Below are 26,142 nucleotides of genomic sequence, written 5' to 3'. Positions count from 1 at the left end.
GTGTAATAGGTTACATTAACTGATTTTTGAATGTTGAACAAGCCTTTCATACCTGGAATAAATCCCACTTGGTCATGATATATAATTATTTTTATACATTGTTGAATTCAACTTGCTGATATTTTGTTGAGGATTTTTTTTTTAAGTCTTGTGTGTGTGTGTATGTGTGTGTGTGTGTGTGTGTGTGTGTGAGTGAGGAAGACTGGCTCTGAGCTAACGTCCACTGCCAATCCTCCTCTTTTTGCTGAGGAAGATTAGCCCTGAGCTAACATCTGTGCCCATCTTCCTCTATTTTGTATATGGGACGCCACCACAGCATGGGACACCACACACCTGACGAGCGGTGTGTAGGTCCGCACCTGGGATCCAAACCCGTGAACCCCAGGCTGCTGAAGCGGAGTGAGCAAACTTAACCACTGTGCCACCAGGCCGGCCCCCGAGGATTTTTGCATCTATGTTCATGAGAGATACTGGTCTGCAGTTTTTCTTTCCTGTAATATCTTAATCTGGTTTTGATATTAGGGTAATGCTGACCTCATAACATGAGTTAGAAAGTGTTTCCTCTGCTTCTGTTTTCTGGAAGAGATTGTAAGGGATTAGTATCATTTTTCCCTTAAATGCTTGGTAGAACATTAGTGAAACCATCTGGGCATTATGCTTTCAGTTTTGAAAGATTATTAATTATTGATTCAATTTCTTTAATATATATATAGGCCTGTTTAGATTATATATTTTTTCTTGTGTGAATTTTGGTAGAATGTATCTTCCAAGGAATTGGTATGTTTCGTCTAAGTTATAACATTTGTGGGCATATTTATAATATTCCTTTATTCTTTTAATATCCATGGAATCAGTAATGATAGCCCTTCCTTTCATTTCTTTCTTGTGTTTTTTTTTTTTTTTTTGATCTGGAAGATTGGCCCTGAGCTAACATCCACTGCCAGTCCTCCTCTTTTTGCTTGAGGATGATGGTCCCTGAGCTAACATCTGTGCCAGTCTTCCTCTACTTTGTATGTGGGTTGCAGCTACAGCATGTCTTGATGAGTGGTGTGCAAGTCTGCGCCCGGGATCCAAACCTGCAAACCCTAGGCCGCTGAAGCAGAGTGCGTGAACTCAACCACTACACCATCGGGCCAGCCCCCCTTTCATTTCTTATATTATTAATTTGTGTCTTTTCTCTTTCTTCCCTCTTTGGTTAACCTGGCTAGAGAGTTATTAATTTTATTGATCTTTTCAAAGAACCAGCTTTTGGTTTCATTCATTTTTTTCTCTATTGATTTTCTGTATTGAATTTCATTGATTTCTGCTCTAATTCTTATTATTTTTTTTCTTCTGCTTGCTTAGGATTTAATTTGCTCTTCTTTTCCTAGATTCCTAAAGTGGAAGCTTTGATTATTGATTATTATTGATTTTAGAGCTTTCTTCTTTTCTAATATATGCATTCAATGGTTTTAAATTTTCCTCTAAGCCCTGCTTTTGCTGCATGTCACAGATTTTGGTAAGTTGTGTTCTCGTTTGATTCAAAACATTTTTAAATTTCTTTTGGGGCTTCTTTGACCTATGTGTTATTTAAAACTAATTTTTATTTAATCTTCAGATATTTTGGGATTTTCCAGCTTTCTTTCTGTTACCTATTTCTAGTTTAATTCCATTGTGGTCTGAAAGCAAACTTTGTGTGAATGCTATTCCTTTAAATTTGTTAAGGTATGTTTTATGGGCCAAAGTGTGGTTTTTCTTGGTGAATGTTCCATGTGAATTTGAGAAGAATATGTATTCTGCTGTTGTTGGATGAAATGTTCTATAATTTCAATGAGATCCCTTTATTTTTAATTTGCCTGTGTCTTTATATTTAAAGTGGTTTCCTTATAGACACTTTATAGTTGGGTTTTTCTTTTTATCCACTCTGTCAAGTCTCTGTCTTTTAATTGGTGTATTCAGACCATTCACATTTAATTTAAAGTAGTTATTGGTATAGTTGGGTTAATGGATTTATATATACCATATTTGTAGCTCTTTTCTATTTGTTACATGTCTTTCTTTGCTTTTTAAAATCTTCCCCCTTTTTTCTGCCTTCTCTGGTTTTAATTGAGCATTTTATGTGATTTAATTTTTTTCTCCTCTCCTAGAATATCAATTATATTTCTTTAAATTTTTTTTTAGTAGTTGCCTTAGAATTATAGTATACGTTTAAAACTAATCCAAGTCTGCTTTCAGATAAGACCATACTGCTTCAGGGAGAATAGAGGTACCTTATAACAGTATTTCATTCCATCCCTTATGCCTCTTACAACATTGCTGTTATTCGTTTCACTTACCTATAAACTGTACTCAGTGTACTGTTGTTATTATTTTAAATAGTTTTTCATTAGATTATTAAGAATAAGGATAATAAAAGGCTTAATTTTACCTTTGTTGATTCCTTCTCTAATGCTCTTATAGATCTGAGTTTCTGACCTATATCATTTTCCTGCTCTCTGAAAGCTTTTAACATTTCTTACAAGAGAAGTCTACTGGCAGCAAATTCTATCAGTTTTTGTTTGTCTGAGAAAGTCTTTATTTCTCTGTCACCACTCCTCCCATTTAAAAAATCGTGGTAAAATACAACATAAAACATATCATCTTAACCATTTTTAAGTGTACGGTTCAGTGGCATTAAGTATATTCACATTGTTGTGCAACCATCACCACTGTCCATCTCCAGAACTCTTTTCATCTTGCAAAACTGAAACACTGTACCCATTAAGCAATAACTACCCATTCTCAACTCCCCTCAGCTCCTGGCAACCACCATTCTATTTTCTGTCTCTGTGAATTTGACTATTCTAGGTACCTCATATAAGTGATATGATACGCTATTTCTCCTTTTTTTGTCTGGCTTATTTTACTTTGCCTAATGTCTTCAAGGTTCATCTTTGTCGTAGCATGTCAGAATTTCATTCATTTTTAAGGCTGAATAATATTCCATTGTATGTATATACCACATTTTGTTTTTCCCTTCATCTGTCAATGGACACATGGGTTGCTTCTGCCTTTTGGCTATTGTGAATAATCCTCCTACAAACATGAGTGTGCAAATATCTATTTGAGTCCCTGCTTTTAAATATTTTGGGTATATACCCACAAGTGGAATTGCTGGGTCATATGGTAATTCTATTTTTAATTTTTAGAGGAAACACCTTACTACTTTCCATAGCAGCTGCACCATTTTACATTCCTGCCATCATCGCACTAGTGTTCCAATTTATCCAAATTCTTAGAAACATTTGTTATTTTCTGTTTTGTTGATAGTAGTCATCCTAATGGATGTGTGGTGATGTCTCGTTGTCGTTTTTGTTTGCATTCCTGTAATGATTAGTGATGTTGAACATCTTTTCATGTGCTTATTGGCCGTTTGTATATCTTTTTTGGAAAAAGTATCTATTCAAGACTCTTGGCCATCCTTTAATTGGGTCGTATTGTTGTTGAGTTGTAGGAGTTCTTTATGTATTCTGGATATTAACCCCTTGTCAGATATGTGATTTGCAAATATTCCCTCTGTTCTATGTGTTGCCTTTTCACTGTTGATAGTGTCCTTTGATATACAAAAATTTTTAATTTTGATGAAGTCCAAATCATCTATTTTTTTGTTGTTGTTTGCTGTGCTTTTGGTGTCACATCCAAGAAATCATTGCCAAATCCAATGTCGTGGAACTTTTCACCTATGCTTTCTTCTAAGAGTTTTATAATTTTAGGTCTGACATTTAAGTCTTTGATCCATTTTGAGTTAATTTTTGGATGTGGTGAAGAAGGTAAGGATCCAGCTTCTTTCTTTTGCGTGTGAATATCCAGTTTTTCAACACCTTTTGTTGAAAAGACTATCCTTTCCAAACTGAATGATCTTGACAGCCTTGTTGAAAATCATTTGACTATATATGTGGGGATATATTTCTGGGCTCTCTATTCTGTTCCATTGGTCTAAATGTCTGTATGCTAGTACCACAGTGTTTTGATTACTCTCATGAGTTTTGAAATTAGAAAGTGTGAGACTTCCAGCTTTCTTTCTTTTTTTTCTTAACATTGTTTTGACTATTTGACTATTTTTGAGATTCCATATGAATTCTAAGGATGGATTTTCCTATTTCTGCAAAAAACATTGGGATTTTAGTGTGGATTGCATTGAATCTGTAGGTTGCTTTGGATAGTATTGACATCTTAATAACATTAATTGTTTTAATCTGTTAATGTTGGATATCTTTTCATTTTTTAATTTCTTTCAGCACTGTTTTATAGTTTCAGGGTACAAGTTATTCACCCCCTTGGTTAAGTTTATTCACAAATATTTTATTATTTTCGATGCTATTGTAAATGGAATTGTTTTCTTAATTTCTATTTCAGATTGTTCATTGTTAGTGTAAGGAAACACAACTGATTTTTGTGTTTTGATTTTGTATCCAGCAGCACTGCTGAATTAATTCATTCTAGTGGTTTTCTTGGTAGAATATGTGGGGTTTTCTTCATAAAAGATCATGTTATCTATAAACAGAGATTATTTTACTTCTTCCTTTCCAAGGTGGATGCCTTTTATTTCTTTTTCTTGCCTGATTGCTCTGGCTAGGAATTTCAGTGCTATGTTGAATAGAAGTGGTGAAAGTGGGCATCCTTATCTTGTTCCTGACGTTAGAGGAAAGATTTGTTTTTTACCATTGAGAATGATGTTCATTGTGGGCTTTTCATGTATGGCCTTTATTATGTTAAGGTAGTTTACTTTTATTCTTAGTTTGTTGGGTGTTTTTATCACGAAAGGATTTAAAAGTTTTTGAATGCTTTTTATCTATCAATTGAGATGATCATGTGTTTTTTCCCCTTCATTCTGTTAATGTGTTGTGTTACATTGATTGATTTTCATGTATTGGAACAACTTCCCATTCCAGAAATAAGTTGTGTTGAGTCATGGTGTATAATCCTTTTCCTGTGCTGTTGAATTTTATTTGCTAGTATTTTGTGGAGGATTTTTGTATCAATATTCATCAGAGATATTGATCTGTAGTTTTCTTTGTCTGTCTTTGGTATCAGATTAATACTGACCTCATAGATTGAGTTTGGAACTATTGCCTTCTCTTCAGTTGTTTTGGAGGAGTTTGAGGAAGATTGGTGTTCTCTTTTAAATGTTTGGTAGAATTCACCAGTGAAATTATCTAGTCTGGGCTTTTGTAGTTGTTGTTGGGAGATTTTTGATTACTGATGAAATCTCCTTACTAATTATAGGTCTGTTCCCATTATTTATTTCTTCATGATTCATTAGTGGGTAGGTTGTGTGTTTCTAAGAATTTATCTATTTTCATCTAGGTTATCCAATTTGTTGATGTACAGTTCTTCATAGTACTCTTTATAATCCTATTTACTGCTGCAAAATTGGTAGTACTATCCCTTCCTTCATTTCTGATTTTAGTCAACTCTTTTCTCTTTTTTTCTTAGTGAGCCTAGCTAAAGATTTGTAAATTTTGTTGTTCGTTTTGAAGAGTCAACTTTTGGTTTCATCAATTTTCTCTATTGGTTTTCTGTTCTCTATTTTGCTTATCTCTGTTCTAATCTTTATTATTTCATTCCTTCTGGTAGCTTTGGGTTTAGTTAATCTATTTAAATTTCTTTAAGGTGCAAATTTGTATTGTTGATTTGGGATATTTCTTCTTTTTTAATGTGAACATTTACAGCTATAAATTTCCCTCCCAGGACTACTTCCGCTGCATCTCATAAATTTTGACGTGTTTCATTTTAATTTTTTTGTTTTTTAATTTTTCTTGTGATTTCTTCCTTGACTCATTACTTGTTTAAAAGTGTGTTAATTTTCACGTATCTGTGGATTTTTCAGTTTTCATTCTGCTACTGATTTATAGATTTGTTGCATTGTTTTCAGAAAAGATACCTTATATGATTTCAGTCTTTTAAAGTTTATGCAGATTTATTTTGTTGCCTAACATATGACCTGTCTTAGAGAATGTTTTGTGTGCACTGGAGAAAATTGTGTATTCTGCTGCTGTTGGGTAGAGTGTTCTGTATATGTTTGTTAAGTTCAATTCATCTGTTTCCTTGTTAATCTTCTGTCAGGTTGTTCTCTCCATTATTGAAGTTGTATATTGAAGCCTCGCCTCCTGCTGTTATCATAGAACTGTGTATTTCTCTTTTCAATTCTGTCAGTGTTTCATTCATATGTTTTTGAGCTCTGATGTTTGGTGCACATAAGTTTACAACTGTTATATCTTAGTGAATTCACCCTTTTATCATTATATAATGTCCTTCTTTGTCTATTGTAACAGCTTTTGACTTACAATCTATTTTTCCTAAAATAAGTACAGCCTGCTCTGCTCTTTTGGTTATTATTTGCATGAGGGAATCTTTTTCCATCCTTTCACCTTCAACCCATGCATGTCCTTAGAGCTAAAGTGAGCCTCTTGTAGACAGCATATAGTGGGATTATGTTGTTTTTTTTTTAAATCCACTCTGTCCATCTGTGTCTTTTGATTGGAGAGTTTAAACTATTTACATTTAAATTAATTGCTGGTAGGGAAGGACTTACTGTTGGCATTTTGTTAGTTATTTTCTGTGTGTGTTACAATTTTCTGTCTCATTTTTTTCCTTACTGCCTTCCTTTTCAGTTTTTTTGTAGTGACATGTTTTGATTTCTTTATTTCCTTTTGTGTATATTCTATAGATATTTACTTTGTGGTTCTACAGGGATTACGTATTTAAGGTTATAACATATATTTGAAACTGATAACAGTTTAACTTTAAATGCATGCAAGAGTACTCCTTTGCAACCTGCTTCCCCAACTTTGTTATTGATGTAACAAATGACATCTTTATATATTATATACCTGTTAACATAGACTTATGCTTTTTTTATTCTTTTGTCTTTGTAAAATTACAATAATACTGGTTTTTATATTTGCTCATGTACTTACCTTTACTGAGAACTTTATATTTTCATATGGCTTCAAGTTACCGCCTACTGTTCTTTCTTTTCAACTTGAAGGACTCCCTTTAAAATTTTTGTAAAAAGATCTACTGGTAGTGAACTCCCTTAGCATTATTTTTTATCTCAGAATATCTTAAATTTTCCCTTACTTTTGAAATAGATATATTTTGCTGGATATAATGTTCCCGGTTGACAGTTTTTTTCTTTCAGCACTTTAAATATATCATCCCCTGTTGTCTGGCTTGCAAGGTTTCTGTAGAGAAATCTACTGATACTCTTATTGAAGATCCTGTGTACATGTCAAGTGACTTTTCTCTTGCTACCTGTAATATTCTCTTTGTCTTTGATTATCGTGTTTCTTGGTTGAGATTCTTGGATTCGTATATTCCTGTCTTTCCTCAAATTTGGGAAATTTTGGGCCATTATTTCTCCAAATCAGCTCTCTGCTCCTTTCTCTGTCTCTCCTCTTGGACTCCCATAATGCATGATCCACTTAATGATGCCCCATAAATCCCTTAGGCTCTCTTCACTTCTCTTAACTTTTTTCTTTTTGTGCCTCACTCTATATTTTCACATGACCTGACTTCAAGTTTGCTGATTCATTCTTTTGCCTGTTTGAGTCTGCTTTTGATTTTCTCTAGTGAATTTTTCAATTCACTTACACTTTGTGCCTCTATTGGTGTTTGTGTGTATTTCTCTGCCTTTTTCCAGGATTTTTCTTTTTTTGTTCTAATTTACATATAACATTGTGTAAGTTTAAGGTGTACACCATGTTGATTTGATACATTTGTATATTGCAGTATGATTACCACCATAGCTTTAGTTAACACCTCTATTTTGTCACATAATTATCATTTCTTTTTTGTGGTGAGAACATTTAAGACCTAGTCTCTTAACAATTTTTAAGTATATAATACAGTATTGTTGACTATAATCACTATGCTGTGCAGTGGATCTCCAGAACTTATTCATCTTCTAGTTGCAAGTTTTTATCCTTTAACAACATCTCCCAGTTCCCCTGCATCCCTGGTAACCACCATTCTACTCTGTTTCTACAAGTTCAGCTTCAGCTTTTTTAGATTCTGCATATAAATAATGTCATAGATTATTTGTCTTTCTCTTTTTCCACTAAGCATAATGCCCTCAGAGTCCATCCATGTTGTCACAAATGGCAGGATTTCCTTTCTCAGGGCTGAATAATATTCCATCGTGTGTATGTGTATACACACCCTATCTTCTACTTTTTTTTTTTTTTGTGAGGAAGATCAGCCCTGAGCTAACATCTGATGCCAATCCTCCTCTTTTTTGCTGAGGAAGATTGGCCCTGGGCTAACATCTGTGCCCATCTTCCTCTACTTTATATGGGATGCCACCGCAGCATGGCTTGACAAGCGCTGCGTCGGTGAGTGCCTGGGATCCAAACCTGTGAACCTTCGGGCTGCTGAAGCAGAGCGCATGCACTTAACCGCTGCACCACTGACCCAGCCCCAACACCACATCTTCTTTATCTGTTTATCTGTTGATGGACACTTATATTGATTCTGTTTCTTGACTATTGTGAATAATGCTGCAATAAACCTGGGAGTGCAGATATCTTTTCAATATCCCATTTTCTTTTCATTTGTATATATACCCAGAAGTGGTGTTTCTAGATTATATTTACTTTGAATTTTGATTTTGAATATGGTTTGATTATGATATGCCTAGGTGTAGATTTTCTGGCATTTTCCTGCTTGGTGTTCTCTGAGCTTCCTTGTTCTGTGGTTTGGAGCTTTTATCATTGATTTCGGAAATTTCTCAACCATTATCACTCTAAATATTTTTTTTTTTTCTGCTTCCCTCCTTTGTTTTCTTCTGGTATTCCCATTATGCATATATTACAGCTTTTATAATTGTCCTGCAGTTCTTGGATGTTCTGTTACATTATTTTTTTTCTTTCATTTTTCTCTTTGCATTTCAGTTTGGAAAGTTTGTATTTATCTTATTTTCAAGTTTGCTGATTTTGGATTTTAAAAATTTCTTTCCAGTTGTTCATTGCAAGTATATTTAAATTCAGTTTATTTTTTTATGTTGTTCTTTTTTTTTTTTTTTTTAAAGATTTTATTTATTCATGTTTTTCCCCCCAAAGCCCCAGTAGATAGTTGTATGTCGTAGGTTCACATCCTTCTAGTTGCTGTACGTGGGACTCGGCCTCGCGTTGGACGGAGAAGTGGTGCCTTGGGGCGCGCCCGGGATCCGAACCCGGGCCGCCAGCTTCAGAGCGCACGCACTTAACCGCTAAGCCACGGAGCCGGCCCATATGTTGTTCTTATATCATGCTACCTTGCTAGGTTCATATTATTTGTATAATTCTGATTAAAATGTTTGTATACATTAACATTGAGCTGTAACTGTGGAGGTCAGAACTTACAGTAAATGATGTGGTCAAACATACCATCTTAGACTAAGTTGAAGAATGAAGGTGAGCTAATAAGAGCATAGTTGGATTCTGTTTTCTGTTATGTACATTATTTACAATTATTTTTCCTTAAAATGACATTTAAGAATAAGTATTTCTAATTTTAAAATGAAAAATATTTGAGTATTTCAATTTTATTTTTTAAAATTTTTTTAGGAGCTGTGGCCTTGAAGAACCTTGAAATTAAAGAAAATGCCCTGGTAAGTTTTCACTATAAAAAATTTGTAATGTTAGTGCATTTAGCTATATAGACTTGTTCCTGATTTACTTTCACTTTAAATTATTTAAGTTTGAGAAAATTTTTTGAAAATAATTTCTGTAAATTGTGAATTTTGCAAAATGGACTTTTAATCTCCTTAAAAGCACAGGCTGACAGGGTAATTTTTCCCATTTAAAAATGTTTCTAATATTTATTTCTCATATATGATTTTATTTTAAATGGTTAATTTATTTCCCCAATTGTCTTCAAGTTTTTTTATACGATTTTAACCATTTTTAACTGTAGAATTCAAGCATTAATTATATTCACAATGTTGTGCAACCATCACCTAAGGGAACTGTGCAACCATTAAGAAATGACTCCCCATTCCCTCTCTCCATAGACTTTGCTAAACTCTAATCTACTTTCTGTCTCTATGAATTTGCCTATTCCAGGTGCCTTATATAAGTGGAGTCATGCTATGTTTCTTATTTTGTATCTGGCTTATTTCACTTAGCATAATTTCCTTCAAAGTTCATCCATGTTGTAATATATATCAGAACACCACTCGTTTTTATGGCTGAATAATATTCCACTGTATGTATATGGCACATTTTGTTTATCCATTCATCTGTTGATGGATGCTTGGGTTGCTTCTGCCTTTTGGCTCTTGTGAATAATGCTGCTATAAACATTGGCATACATATGTCTATTTGAGTCCCTGCTTTCAATTTCTTTGGGTAAATATCTATGAATGGCATTGCTGGATTATATGGTAATTTTATATTTAGCCTTTTCAGGAACTGCCACACTGTTTTCCATAGCAGTTGAGCCATTTTATATCACACCAGCAATGCATGAGGATTCCAGTTTCTCCACATCCTTGCCAGCATTTATTTTCTGCTTTTTGGATAATAGCCATTGTAATGAGTATAAAGTGGTATTTCATTTTGGTTTTTCTTAGCATTTCTCTAATGACTAGTGAAGTTGAGCAAATTTGATGTGTTTACTGACCCTTGTGTATGTTCCTTGGAGAAATGTCTATTGAAAAGTGTTGCTGATTTCTTACTCAAGTTTGTTCTGTTTTGTTTTGTGGTTAAGTTGTAGTTCTTTATATATTCTGAATATTTTCCCTTACCAGATATATGATTTGCAAATCCTCATTTCATGGATTGCCTTATGCCTCTGTTGATAGTATCCTTTGCATAGAAGTTTTTAATTTTGATGAAATTGAATTCATCTATTTTTTATTTTGTTGCCTGTGCCTTTGATGTGATATCCAAGAAATCATTGCCAAATCTAATGTTAAGAAGATTTTAACTTATATTTTCTTTTTTTTTTTTTAAAGATTTATTTATTTATTTATTCCCCCCCCCGCAAAGCCCCACTAGATAGTTGTATGTCATAGCTGCACATCCTTCTAGTTGCTGTATGTGGGACGCGGCCTCAGCATGGCCGGAGAAGTGGTGCGTTGGTGCGCGCCCGGGATCCGAACCCCGGGCCGCCAGCAGCGGAGCGCACGCACTTAACCGCTAAGCCATGGGGCCGGCCCCTTATATTTTCTTTTGAGGGTTTCAGTTTTAGTTCTTGTGTTTAGAGCTTTGGTCCATTTTAAGTGAATTTTGTATATGGTATAAGAGTCTAACTTCATTCTTTTGCAAGTGGATATCCATCCAGTTTTCCCAGCACCATTTATTGAAAAGGTTGTCTTTTTCCCCATTGAATGGGGGGGAATTTTTTTGAGTTTTTTTTTTCTTTTTTTTGCAAAGTGGGGTTTTAATCTCTTTACAAGCAGAAACTGACAGTGGAATTTCCCACTTTTTTTTTCCCCAAATAATGTAAAAGCAGTAGTCATGCTGGTATGGGTAATTTACGTGATTAGTATTACTGTAGAATCTTTCCGCTATTTATTTTAAAGTGACCAGTCTCCCTGAATTTTATGATTTTGAGAATAATATTGCAATTATATATTTATAAATTTAAATGAGTGTTGAAGGTAAAGGGAAAGTGTAAGTTACCTTAAATCCTTTAAATAATTTTGGGAAGAAAAAAGTCATTATCTATTTTGTGGAACTGTATATGTACTATAATTTTACATATTTTTTTTGTAGAGTCAACTGGATGTACCATTTAAAATTAAAGTTGGTCATATAGGTAAGCTATGTTTATTATTTAAATGTCCTTCTTGCTGGACATGCAACTAGAGTAATATGCCTAGTATCTCTATAATGTGATATTTTTAATGTTTCTGAGCATTAATTGGAAATAATCGTGTGTTTTCATCTAGGTAGATATTAGTTGTGTAACTTAAAAATATTGTGTGGTCCGTATATCCCTTGTCCAGTACCTATGAAATTACACATTTGAAATTATACATTTTATTAGGTGTTAAAAATGAGTTAATTGAGAGCCAAAGCATTAAATCTAATGAAGAGCATAACTATCTCAGTTCCTTAGGTTTCTGACACTAGTTATCATTGCTGTATTCTGATTGGCCATGGATATGCGGTGTAGGGAGTAGGGTCTGGATCATGCAGGCAGCGTGGCTAGGGACCAATCAGAAACCTACTTTCTGCTCTGGAAGTTTTCTAGGTTTGCAGGAAATATTGTATTATTTTTGCAGTATGTGTAGTTTACATTTTAAGTGAATTGGGGGAGCAGAAACTGATTGGAATATGACGTTTTAACATGTTGAATAAAAACATGTATGTTTGGTTTCTTACAGTATGTTAGTTTATTGTTTTAACTTTATTGTTTAAACTGTTGTTTATACTTTGTTGGTTTAAATATTGTGCAAGACAATAGTGTCATTGTTTGGGACTTGGAAGTGTTTTTGTTACATAGTTTGTGTAGTAGGATTTATATAATGTTGTTGCAACATATTAGTGTCACTTGGGGAACAAGGTATTCTGAAAGCTTGTGTAAGTTACATGGTGCTGTCTCCACAGTTTTGTGCACTTATGGTTGCTATTAGACGATATGCCAGAGAAAGTTTTCATCATTTTACATTGCTGGGACTCAAAATCTGTCTCTTCCCTCCCTCAATTTAAAGATGATTTGGTGTAAATAAGAGGGGAAAAAATGTCACCCATTACTTTTCCACCTAACATATTTATTTTTGCATATTTCTATATGATTGTTTACATGTGTAAATTTTAACTACTTGTAATCATGATATATATATATGATTTTATGTTCAATTTTTTAAAGTTAACATTTAATAAAGATTTCTCATAATCCACGTTGATTTGACCTCATTTATTTCTTGTGGTAGTGTAATAATCCGATGAATGCATATTTGGACATTGTAGAATAATCTGCTATTTTCCATTGGTATAAAAATATTATAGTAAACATTTTCATGTAGTTTTTAAAATTTTTCCAAACATCATTGAATTTTATAATTATCATTGTATTTCAGTGTATATAAATTTAACATCAATTCAAGAAAAGTGAAAAAATATGTAAGACTAGATAGACCTGGTTTCATTTAGAGCCTGCCTTCTTTCCTTCCTATTTTTTCTTGCCTGACCATCTTTAAAAATGATACTAAGGTAATTTTCAGTATTAATATAAGATAGTGAAATGTACACTGCACTAAATACTAGATAATTTTGAGAATCATTTAAGGTGTCGTTTGCATACCTCTATCATAGGGCCTGTCATTCTTGAATATCATTGTTATTTTTTTTTCTTCTACTTGACAGTAAGGTTCTTGAGAAGAAGTAGATTTAATTTTTATTGTATCCTCACCACTTACCACAATACCTGGCATATAGTAGGAACAGTTTGTTGAATGAAACAACTACACATATCCAAATGAGTGGTATAGTAGTACAACCAGTTTTATAGGAACATATTGTCCCCTTGCCATTACTGGGTGTTGTTAATCTTACTGATCTTTCAAAATTTTCTTCATTTAGCATACAGAGTTACATATATATCAAATATAAATTCTCACATATTTTAAAAGTAGTTGTCTTTATGTGGACAACTTTTGTTTGTATTTGTTTGTAATTACCTTTGTTTATATTTTTCAGAATTTTCCACATTTTCTATAAGAAGTCTACACTTTATAGTGAGAGGAAAAAACAGTTTGGTTTAAAAAAAGATTTAGTGGTGAAAATGCTACATTATTAATTTTATATGTGCTTCTTTGATTACTTAATGTTATTTCGTCACTATTCTCTGTCCTTTTGTTCATTTACTTTTTTGGATTATTAGTGTATGCGTGTATATGTGTGTAAGCAGTCTGCTTGGTACATTTTCTTTTTGTAATTTTTTTTTTTCCTCCCCAAAGCCCCAGTACATAGTTGTTTATTCTAAGTGTAAGTCCTTCTAGTTCTATGTGAGTGCTGCCACAGCTTGGCTACTGACAGATGAGTGGTGTGGTTCCTCGCCTGGGAACCAAATCCAGGCCACCAAAGTGGAGCACGCCAAAGTTTAACCACTAGGCCATCAGGGCTGGCTCTGCTCGATACAATTATAAATAAATTAACTGTGTCAAATTTGGCACAATTATTTTTTACAATCTGCTCATTTCATTTTGGTTATATTTTGGACTGTATAGAAATTTGACATGGTTCTGTCTTCTCTCATCTAAATCTTAAAACATTGTCCCTCTTTTAGAAATCAGATTATTTTTCTCTGGATTGATATTATATGATTAAATCTCTTTCTCATTTTGTTGTTTTTTAAGATATGGATTTTTGGGGTTATGTAATGAGATAGATCTAAGTAGATTTTTTTTCTCTTCCTAAATTACTAACCAGTTAATGCAGTAATAGTGTATTTAGTAATCTTTCCCTTCCCCAATCATGACAATTATTTCTAAATCTAGAGATGCCTACTTTCTAAAAAATTTTAAAATTGTTTAGAACTTTTTATTATGGAAATTTTCTAAATACGCAAAATTAAAGTCAATAGTATAATGAACCTCTTACACAGTATTTTATAGTTCAAGAAATCTAATGCTTTTTAAAATACTTTGCTACTGGATTGTAGTAACATTTTCATTAGTTTGAATAATTTTCTAATATTGCCCATGATCCTTGATTATTACCATAGAACTTTGTGCATACACTTATGGAGAAAAATCATACACATATATTACTATATATAGATACATATAATCTCTATATGTGAAAAAGGCACATATTCACACTTACATAAAGTAATCTACTTTTTTAAAGTATAAGAAAAATACTTATAGAGATTTAGAGTAAGAATTGGGGAAATTCCAAGTTATGATATCAAGGATTGTTGATTAACAGAAAAATATTGGTATATTTTTGATACAAATCACCATAAATAGAAACTTGTAAATATTTAGAATATCAATTAGTAGGATTTCCAAAAATGCTAATACAAGTAATTTAAATCATCACAACAGAGGCTTGTTGTTTTTGGTTGTAAAATAGCTTTCTATAAATTGACTGAGTTCCTAAGGTCAAAGGCTACTTTTTTGTCTCTTTTAATGCCTGACAGAAAATGGGCTGACAGTGACTATATGTTGAATGAATAATAATTTTTGTCTTTTTTTTTTTTTTTTAATGTAGGTAATCTTAATCTTATAATTCCATGGAAAAACCTTTATACTCAACCAGTTGAAGCTGTATTGGAAGACATTTATTTGCTCATAGTGCCTTCTTCTAGTAAGTCAAATTTTAAACATCATAATTTAAATTACTCTTTTTTGTGGATGGAAAAAATCTTTATATTTGATAATTATATTCAACATACTTTTGGGGAATTTTTTGAGATATTTTTATATTTAAACTTGCTATTTGGTAATTCAGATTAAATTGGATTTTACTCTAAATTTTTGCAGACTTTGAGTTAGTGATTATTTTCAAGGATAGTTTTTGGAATGAGTATATTTAAATTTAAGGTAATTAAGGTTCTTCCTTTTTATGCTTCCTGTAGAAATAAAATATGATCCTCTAAAAGAAGAAAAACAACTCTTAGAAGCAAAGCAGCAGGAACTAAAAAGAATAGAAGAAGCAAAACAAAAAGTAGCTGATCAAGGTAAAGAAAACAATAGATAAGGATGGTAATAAGGAAAATGGAAAAGACCTAAATATTTATCAATATTATATCAATATTTATAATATATCAATATATATCTATATATAATATTTGAATATTTTCTCTGGAGGCACTGAGATTATTTAACAAATATGAGAGAATCTTATTACATGGGGAATTTTAATGTGGTTTGTGTGTTTTATCATATTGACAGAAATTTTACTTTACAGAAATTTACTTTAGGGCAAATAATATACCTAGTTTATGAGTAAGATTAGTTTTTATCTATAGTAGTTAATTTCTTTCTTTTTTTTTTTTTTATAATTTTTATTTATTTATTTTTTCCCCCAAAGCCCCAGTAGATAGTTGTATGTCATAGCTGCACATCCTTCTAGTTGCTGTATGTGGGACGCGGCCTCAGCATGGCCAGAGAAGTGGTGCATCGGTGTGCGCCCGGGACCCGAACCCGGGCCGCCAGCAGCAGAGCACGTGCACTTAACCACTAAGCCAAGGAGCCGGCCCTATAGTAGTTAATTTCATCAATTATATTTTCTTACCTTTCTAGCCTTTTTTATTCCCCTTATATTAATTCTTCACCTTTTGCAGATACTTAGTCCATCAATATATTTATATTTTCCTGAATCTGTTTACCCTCTGGCTTCGCATCCTTTCCTATTCAACCTAGACCAAACGGTCCTTTACTTCAGCCCCTTCTCTTGTCAGTGGAAGAGATGTCCTGCAGAAATCTAGTCACTGTCCACTTGTGTTGTGGTCACCATCATCAGCTACTTTTTGTAGTCTAACTTCTCCCTCTAGTGAATCCTTTTCCTTAGCATGTAAATATACTGTAACCTCTCTTATCTTCAAACCTAAAATCATCTTCCTAACCTAACCTATTCATCTCTTTATCTTCTATTCCTTGATCCTTCATTTAATAGCTAAGCATCTTAAAAAATATATGTATGTACCAACTTTGCTGTCCTTACCATGCATTGATTTTTTAATTAAAAAATAAAATACAATAATAAAAGTTTTACCTTTTGACAAACAGGTAAAAACATGAAAGGAGAATTAACACAATTCCTGGCAACACTTCTTGTAATTTTTTCATTTCAGTCACAGTTCTTTCTTATCCTGTGTAGTCATTTATCCCTACCCTCAATCCCCTTTTTTTAAAAAAAGATATTTTCTTACTGTAGCATACACATAACATAAAATTAACCATTTTAATCAGTTTTAAGCATACAATTCAGTGGTATTAAATACATTTGTAATGTTTTGCAACCATTACCACCATCCATCTCCATGTCTCTTTTCATCTTACAAAATTGAAACTTTATACTCATTAAACAGTAACTCATCCATTCCTCCCCCATCAACCCCGCTCCCTGGCAACTGTAATTCTGCTTTCTAAGATTTTGACTACTCTAAGTACCTCATGTAAGAGGACTCATACAGTATTTGTCTTTTTCTCACTGCCTTGTTTCACTTAGTATCATGTCTTCAAGGTTCATCGATGCTGTAGCATATGTCAGAATTTCTTTTTTAAGACTGAATAATATTCCATTTTATGTATATACCAAATTTTGCTTATCCATTCATTCATTTATCAAAGGACACTTATGTAGCTTCTATGCTTGAGCTATTTTGAAGAATGCTGCTCTGAACGTGGATGTACAAATGTCCCTTTGAAACACTGCTTTCAATTTTTGGGGATATATACCCAGAAGCAGAATTGCTGAATCATATGGTAATTCTACTATGTATGTATATTTTTGTGTGTGTGTGAGGAAGATTGGCCCTGGGCTAACATCCATGCCCATTGTCCTCCACTTCATATGGAATGCCACCAAAGCATGGCTTGATAAGCGGCGTGTTGGTCTGCACCTGGGATATGAACCCACAAACCCCGGGCCACCGAAGCAGAGTGTGTGAACTTAACCACTACGCCACCGGGCCTGTCCCTAATTCTACTACATTTTTAATTTTTTGAGGAGTCACCATACTGTTTTCTACAGGGACTTGTACCATGTTATATTCCCACCAACAGTTCAGAAGGGTTCCAATTCCTTCACATCCTTGCCGACATTTGCTATTTTCTGTTTTTTTTGATAGTAGCATCCTAATGGGAATGAAGTGGTGTCTCATATAGTTTTGATTTGCATTTCCCTAGAGATTAGTATTTTAGCATCTTTTCATGTGCTTATTGGCCATTTGTATATCTTCTTTGGAGGAACGTCTGTTCACGTCTTTGCCCATCTTTTAATCAATTTGATTTTTTTTTTTTTAAGAATTTTTTTTTACTTTTTTTTTTTGAGTAAGATTGGCCCTGCACTAACATCTGTTGCCAGTCTTCCTCTTTTTTCTTTTTTCTCTCCAAAGCCCCAGTACATAGTTTTGTATCATAGTTGTAGAGTTGTAGCTCTTCTATGTGGCATGCTGCCTCAGCATGGCTTGATGGGTGGTGTGTAGGTCCACGCCTAGGATCCGAACCCAGGAACTCCAGGCCGCCAAAGTGGAATGTGCAAACTTAACCGCTAGGCCACTCAATTTGATTTTTTGTTGTTGTTGAGTGATAGGAGTTCTTTATATGTCTTGGATGTTAATCCCGTATTAGATTTATGATTTGCAAATTTTCTCCCATTCTGTGGGTAGCCTCTTTACTCTGTTGATAGTGTCCTATGATGCACAAAATTTTAAAATTTTCATGAAGTCCAATTTGTCTACTTTTTCTTTTGTTGCCTGTGCCTTTGGTGTCATATGCAAGAAATCCTTGCCAAATCCAATGTCTGCACCTTTTGCCCTATGTTTTCTTCTAAGAGTTTATTGTGGTTTTTAGGTCATATATTTAAATCTTTGATCCATTTTGAGTTATTTTTAGTATGGCAACACCTGCTTTCTTTTGTTTGCCATTAGCTTGTCTTCCATCCTTTCACTCTGAGCCTGTGCTTGTCTTGAGAGCTGAGATGTGTTTCCTGGAGGCAGCATATTGTTGGGTCTTGCTTTTTAATCCATCCTGCCACTCTGTATCTTTTGATTGGAGAGTTCAATCCATTTACATTTAGGGTAATTATTGATAGATGAGGGCTTAATGTTGCTGTTTTGTCACTTATTTTCTGGTTCTTTTGTGTTTCCTTTGTTTCTTGTCCCATTTGTTTTGGACTGCCAATTCAGTTTGGTTGTTCTGTCTTATGACGCTTCTAGTTTTCTCTTTGTTTATCATATGTGATTTTGTTTTGATTATTTGTTTAGTGGTTGCCTTGAGGTTTGTGTAAAAAATCTTGTGTATGAGATAGTCCATTATCCAGTGGCCTCCTATTTCCTTATACTAAGTCAATTCAATCACTTTCCTCTTCCCCTTCTAAGTCGTTCTTGTTATACCTTATTCTATCTTGTGTTGTGGCTGTGTGTTTACAGTGATGAGGTTAAATTTATTTTTGGTGAATTCCTTCCTTTGATCTTTGGTTTTGGTATTTAAGTGGTTGCTAACCTATTCTGGTAAAGATCCACTATTTTTCTGAGTTTATCTACCTATTTTTCTCCTTGCTCCAAGTTTTGTATTCCCTTTCTCTTCTTTTTTCAGGCCTGAGGGCCTTCTTGAGTATTTCTTGTAGTGGGGGTCTCGTGGCCATGAACTCCCTTAGCTTTTGTTTATCTGGGAGAGTTACTATTTCTTCATCATATTTGAAGGATATTTTTGCTGGATAGAGTATTCTTGGCTGAAAGTTTTTGTCTTTCAGTATTTTGAATATATCATTCCAGTCTCTCCTAGCCTGTAAAGTTTCTGTTGAGAAATCCGCCGAGAGCCTAATGGGAGTTCCTTTGTACGTTATTTTTTGTTTTTGTCTAGCTGCTCTTAATATTGTTTCTTTGTCATTGACTCTGGCTAGCCTTACCACTAGGTGGCGTGGACTGGGCCTCTGCCTGTTGACATATTTTGGTGACCTGTTGGCTTCCCTTACTGGTATTTCCTGCTCCTTCCCCAGATTTGGGAAATTCTCAGCTATTATTTGCTTTAATAGCCTTTCTGTTCCTCTTTCCCTCTCTTCTCCCTGAGGAATACCTATAATTCTTCTGTTACATTTCCTAATAGAGTCAGATATTTCTCAGAGACTTTCTTCATTTCTTTTTAGTCTTAGTTCTTTCTCCTCTTCCATCTGGAGCATATCTGTATTCCTGTCCTCTAAAATGCTAGTTCTTTCCTCCATATTGTCAGCTCTGTTCTTTAAAGATTCCAGTTTCTCCTTTATCTCCTCCATTGTGTTCTTCATCTCCATCAGCACTGATTGGTTTTTCTTTATGATTTCAATCTCTTTTGTGAAGAAATTCCTAATCTCGTTGAATTGTTTGTGTTGTCTCGTATTTCGTTGAGTGTTTTTATGATAGCTATTTTGAAATCTCTGTCGTTTAGGTTATGGATTTCTGTGTTTTCAGGGTTGGTTTCTGGGTGCTTGTCATTTTCCTTCTGGTCTGGTGATTTCATGTATCTTTGCATTGTGGTTCGTGTATTGGCTTTGGTTTTCCTCATCCTGGAAATCTCTGGTTGCGGTTTCCACCTGCCGCCACTGTGTGGGGGTAAAGGGCTATGTAATCTGAGCCCCCTGCGCTCTGCTGCCGTTTTTCCCTGTGATCCGCACAGGTCGCTTGGTCTGGTCTGGTTGGCTGAGCTGTAGGGTCCGGTTTGCAGGGGCGGGGGTCTCTCTCTTTTGCCCGTTGGGTCCCTGGCGTGGGGGGGCTTCTCGTTCGCCCCTCGTTATCCGCTCTCTGGGGTGCTCAGATGTTGATGGTACCCCATAGCAGTTCTGAGTCCTCTGTGTGGGAGTTTTCCACTGGCTGAGAGAGCCCGAAGAGCTACAGTTTCCCCACAGAGGGCCGCCCCTCCCCCTCTCTGGGAGCCTCGGGGATCAGGATCACTGATCTGATGGGGTGGGAGAGGAGTTCTCCTTACCCCTCCCCACTTCCTCTGGGGGCCCAGCACGTTCCACTCTCAGATGTGCGGCAGTGTGGATCTTTCCGATCTTGCTTTTCACTGTCTAGGATTCCGTTGTTGGTCTGTGACTGTTCCTTTTGTTGTATCTTATCCGGGGAAGAGTTTACAGGAAAGCTCACTCTCCCATTTTGAGTTATTTTTGTATATGTCGTTAGATAGGGGTCCAACTTCATTCTCTTACATGTGGATATGTAGATATCCAGTTTTCCCAGCATCATTTGTTAAAAATACTGTCCTTTCTCCCATTGAATAGTCTTGGCACCCTTGTTAAAAATCATTTGACTGTATATGCAAGAGTTTATTTCTGGGCTCTCTATTCTGTTCTCTTGGTCTGTATGTCTTTCTTTATGTCAGTACCACACTGTTTTGATTACTGTGGCTTTGTTGTAAGTTTTGAATTCAGGAAGTGTGAGTCTTCCAGCTTTGTTCTTCCTTTTCAAGATTGTTTTGGCTATTTGAGAGTCCCTTGAGATTCCATATGAATTTTAGGATGGGTTTTTCTATGTCCAAAAAATATCATTGGGATTTTGATAGGAATTGCTTTGACTCTGTAAATTATTTTGGGCATTAGTGACATGTTAACAATATTAAGTCTTCCAATCCATGAAGATGGTATATGTTTCCATTTATTTATGTCTTTTTAAATTTCTTTCAGCAGAGTTTTGTAATTTTCATTGTATAAGTCTTTTACCTCCTTGGTTACCTTACTTCCTCAGTATCTTGTTCTTTTTGATGCTATTGTAAAGGGAATTGTTTTTGTGATTTCTTTTTCAGAGTGTTCATTGTTAAGGAATAGATATGCAACTGCTTTTTTTGTGTGGACTTTGTACTCTGCTACTATGCTGAATTAGTTTATTAGTTCCAACAGTTTTTTTGTGGAATATTTAGGGTTTTCTTCATATAAGATCATGTTGTCTATGAACAGAAATAATTTTACTTCTTTCTTTCCAATTTGGATGTCTTTTATTTCTTTCTCATGCCTAATTACTCTGGCTAGAATTTCTAGTACTATGTTGACTAGAAGTGGTGAAAGTGGACATCCTTGCCATCTTCCTGATCTTAGAGGAAAACCTTTCAAACTTTCATCATTGAGTGTGCTGTTTGCTGTGGGTTTTTCATATATGACCTTTATAATGTTAAGGTAGTTTCCTTCTATTCCTAGTTTGGAGTGTTTTTATTATGAAAAGATAATTGACTTTTGTCAAATGCTTTTCCTTCATCAGTTGAGATGATCATGTGTTTTTTTTCACTTCATTCTGTTAATACAGTGTGTTACATTGATTTTTGTATATCAAACCATCTTTCCATTCCAAGAACAAATTGTATTGAGTCATGGTGTATAATCCTTTTAACATGCTATTGAGTTTTGTTTGTTAGTATTTTGTTAAAGATTTCTGCATCAGTTTTCATCAGAGATATTGATCTGTAGTTTTCTTGTGGTGTCTTTGGAATCAGATTAATGCTAACCTTATAGATTGAGTTTGGAAGTATTCTTTTCTCTTCAGAATTGTGGAAGAGTTTGAGGAGGATTGGTGTTGTCTTGTAATTGTTTGGTAGAATTCACTAGTGAAGCCCTCATGTCCTGGGCCATTTTTTGTTGTGAGAGTTTTGATTACTAATTCAATCTTACTAGTTATATGTCTATTCAGATTTTCTATTTCTTTGTGATTTTGTCTTGGTAGGTTTTGTGTTTCTAGGAGTTTGTCCATTTCATCAGGTTAATCCAATTTGTTAGCATACAATTGTTCATAGTACTCTCTTATAATCCTTTTTAGTTCTGTAGAATTGATAGTCATGTTCCCACTCTCATTTGTGATTTTAGTAATTTGAACCTAATTACCTCTCTTAGTCCATCTAGGTATTTTTTGATTTTGTTGACCTTTTCAAAAAACCAGCTTTTGGTTTCATTGATTTTCTCTATTGGTTTTCTGTTCTTTATTTAGTTTACCTCTGCTCTAATCTTTATTATTTCCTTCCTTCAGCTAGCTTTGGGTTTAGTTTATTTTTTTTCTATTTGTGTAAGGTCTCTAAAGGTAGGTTGTTTTGAGATCTTTCTTGTTTTTTATAGCTATAAACTTTTCCCTTAATACTTCTTTCACTGTGTCCTATAAGTTTTGGTGTGTTGTGTGTTTATTTTCATTCATCTCTAAGTATTTTCTACTATCCCATATGATTTCTTCTTTATCCATTGGTTGTTTTAAGAGTGTTTTGTTTAATTTCCACAAATTGGTGAATTTTCCAATTTTACATCTGTTGTTGATTTCTAACTTAATCCTGTTTTGGTCAGAGATGATACTTTGCATGGTATCTTTTTTTTAAATCTGTTGAGACTTAATTTGTCTCCTAACTTGTGATCTATCCTGGAAAATGTCCGAGGTGCAGTTGAGAAGAGTATGTCTGCTGCTGTTGTTGGGTAGAGTGTTCTGCATACGTGTGTGACATCCATTTGGTTTATTGTGTTGTTTAAGTCATCTGTTTCCTTACTTATCTTCTATCTGGTTGTTTTATCCATTTTTGAAAGTGGTATATTGAAGTCTCCAAGTATTATTATAGAACTGTCTATTTCTCCCTTCAATTCCATCAGTTTTTGCTTTGTATATTTTGCTGGTATGTCATTAAGTGAGTAATTATTTATAATTGTTATATCGTCTTGCTTTACTGAACATTTTATTGATATATAATGTCCGTTTTTGTTTCTTGTAACCTTCTTTTGTTTGTAGTTTATCTTGTCTGATGATGCTATAGCCACCCCTGCTGTCTTTTGGTTACTATTTGCATAGAATATCTTTTCCATCCTTTCACTTTCAATCTAGTTGTGTCTTTGGATCTAAAGTGAGTGTCTTATAGCTAGCATGTAGTTGGATCATGTGTTTTTATCCATTCTGCCAATCTCCGTCTTTTGACTGAAGTGTTTAATCTGTGTCCATTGAAAATAATTACTGATAAGGAGAGACTTCTGTCATTTTGCTATTTGTTTTCCATATGCCTTATATGTTTTTCTGTCCCTCATTTACTGTGTTACTGTCTTTTTCTTGTTTAGTTGATTTTTTTGTAGAGAAGTTTTGAAATTCCTTGCTCATTTCCTTTTGTGTATATTTTATAGCTATTTTCTTTTTGGTTACCATCAGGATTACATTTAACATCCTAAAGTTATAACACTCTAATTCGAAGTTATACCAGCTTGGCTGCAATAACATACAATAACTGTTTTTTTACAGCTCTGTCCCCAACTTTCAGTTGCTGATGTTGCAAAATTACATCTTTATGTATTGTGTTGCCAAAAACAAATATAATTCTTTAAAATACAGTAGTCTCTTAAATTATGTAGAAAACGACATGTGGAGTTACAAAGCAAAGTTACCATAATGCTAGCTTTTAGGCTAAGAATTTTTTTATAAATATATTAGTTTCTCAAATCATGTAGAAAACAAAAAGTAGAGTTACAAACCATTTTTACAATAATATTTGCTTTTTAAATTGTCCATGTATTCTCTTTTGTTGGGATCTTTATTTTTTTTCATATGGCTTCTAGTTACTGCGTAGTGTCCTTTTATTTCACCCTACAGAACTCCCTTCATCATTTGTTGTAGGGTGGGTCTAGTGGTAACAAATGTTCTCAGCTTTTGCTTATTTTGGAATGTCTTGATTTCTCCCTCACTCTTGAAGGACAGTTTTGGTGGATATAGGATTCTTGATTGAAAGTTTTTTTCTTTTAACACTTTGAATATATTGATCCACTGCCTTTTGGCCTTCAATGTTTCTGTTGAGAAATCGGCTCAAAATCTTATTAAGGATCCCTGGTATGTGATAAGTAGCTTCTCTCTTGCTGCTTCCAAGATCCTCTGTTTATCTTTGGCTTTTCAACATTTGATTATAATGTGTATTCTTTGAGTTTCTTTGAGTTCTGCTTACTTGGAGTTTCTTGAGCTTCTTAGATGTATGTAATCCTGTCTTTCTTCAAATTTGGGAAGTTTTCAGCCATTATTTCTTCAGATATTCTCTCTGTCCGTTTCTCTCTCTTTTCTCCTGCTGGGACTCCAGCAATGCATACGTTGATCTGCTTGTTGGTGTCCTGTGGGTTCCTTAGGCTCTGTTCACCTTTCTTCAATCTTTTTTCTGTTCCTTAGACTCGATAATTTCCATTGTTCTGTCTTAAAGTTCATTGATTCTTTCTTCTGCCTGTTGAAATCTGCCTTTGAATCTGTCTGGTGAATTTTTTTTTTTGGTGAGGGGAACTAGCCCTGAGCTAACATCCGATGCTAATCCTCCCCTTTTTTTCCTTGAGGAAGATTGGCCCTGGGCTATCATCTGTGCCCATCTTCCTCTACTTTATATGGGACACCGCCACAGCATAGCTTAACAAGTGGTACGTCGGTGTGCGCCTGGGATCCGAACCTGTGAACCCCGGGCTGCTGAAGCAGAGCACGTGCACTTAACCGCTGCACCACCGGGCTGGCCCCCTGTCTAGTGAATTTTTCCTTTTAGTTATAGTACTTTTCAGTTCCAGAATTTCTGTTTGGTTTCTCTTTAGGTTTTCTGTCTCTTTATAGATATTTTCATTTTGTTCATACATTGTTTTCTTGACTTTCTCCACATCTTTCTTTAGTTCTTAGAGCACCTAGTCTATAGTTGTGTTAAAATTTGTCTAGTAGATCTGTCATTAGGTCTTTTTCAGGGATAGTTTTTGTTCATTTATTTTTTTACTTTGAAGGGCTATACTTTCCTGTTTCTTTGTATACCTTGTGATTTTTCATTGGAAACTGGACATTTGAATCTAATAATGTGATGTCTGTGGAAATCAAATTCCCCCCCTTCCCGTGGTTTTCTGTTTTTTTGTTATTGCTTTTGTTTATTTATTTATTTATTTTTTGATTACTGTAGGATGTCTCTGTGCCAAGGATCAGCCTGAGGTATAAACTTAAGGTCTCAGGTCTTTTCTGAGCCTGTGCCTTTCCCTGAGCATGTGTGGTCACATTCTAATTTTCCCCATATATGCAGTTGCTCTTGAATGTCCTAGTCCTTAATGTTTTGCTCCCAAAAGGAGAAGAAGAGAAAAATGAAGGGGGTGGGAAAAAAAGGTACTGGCCCTTTAAATCCCCTGAGTGTCGTCACTTCAGCTGGAGGATGAGGGGCTTGCAAAAATGGAGGAAGGTATGACAACAGTGGCCACCCTTCTCTTTGCACCTCTGTGATCAGAAACAGCAGTCAGCAATTAGAGCACAGATCTCCAAATATTTGGAGGATAGGGTCCTTTCTGCTCAACTTGGCTCCAGCAAGTTGTGTGCAAGCTGCTGCAGGAATAAGTGCATAGCTGCCTGCCATGAGCCTGGGGGTAGGGGAGGGATAGTTGCTGCTGTGCTAAGACCTAAAATTGATGTAAATTAATTGCCATTCATTTTCCAAACCTTTGTCTTGAAGTTGCAAGTCTTCAGTAAACTCCAGAGTTCTGAAATATTTATATTAGGCAGATTCTGCTTGTTCAATTGTTCTCTAAGATGAGAAGACAGATTCCTGGT

General features: G+C 34.5%; 1 protein-coding gene across 5 annotated transcripts in view; it reads left to right on the top strand.

Annotated features, from left to right (window-relative positions):
• VPS13A (vacuolar protein sorting 13 homolog A) overlaps positions 1-26,142 on the top strand; it is a 252,521-nt gene that overhangs the window by 5,628 nt on the left and 220,751 nt on the right. For all 5 annotated transcript variants that reach the window (XM_087444443.1, XM_004439626.3, XM_087444444.1 and 2 more), the window contains exons 2-5: positions 9,567-9,610; positions 11,721-11,763; positions 15,168-15,263; positions 15,535-15,636. In XM_087444443.1, the coding sequence (XP_087300569.1) occupies positions 9,567-9,610; positions 11,721-11,763; positions 15,168-15,263; positions 15,535-15,636 (285 nt within the window). The remainder of the gene's footprint in view (positions 1-9,566; positions 9,611-11,720; positions 11,764-15,167; positions 15,264-15,534; positions 15,637-26,142) is intronic.

This window comes from Ceratotherium simum, chromosome 20 (assembly GCF_057802395.1).
Source record: "Ceratotherium simum simum isolate JZ-2026a chromosome 20, ASM5780239v1, whole genome shotgun sequence".
In the NCBI taxonomy this organism is placed as follows: domain Eukaryota; kingdom Metazoa; phylum Chordata; class Mammalia; order Perissodactyla; family Rhinocerotidae; genus Ceratotherium; species Ceratotherium simum.
This window is presented reverse-complemented; position numbering and strand designations above follow the sequence as displayed.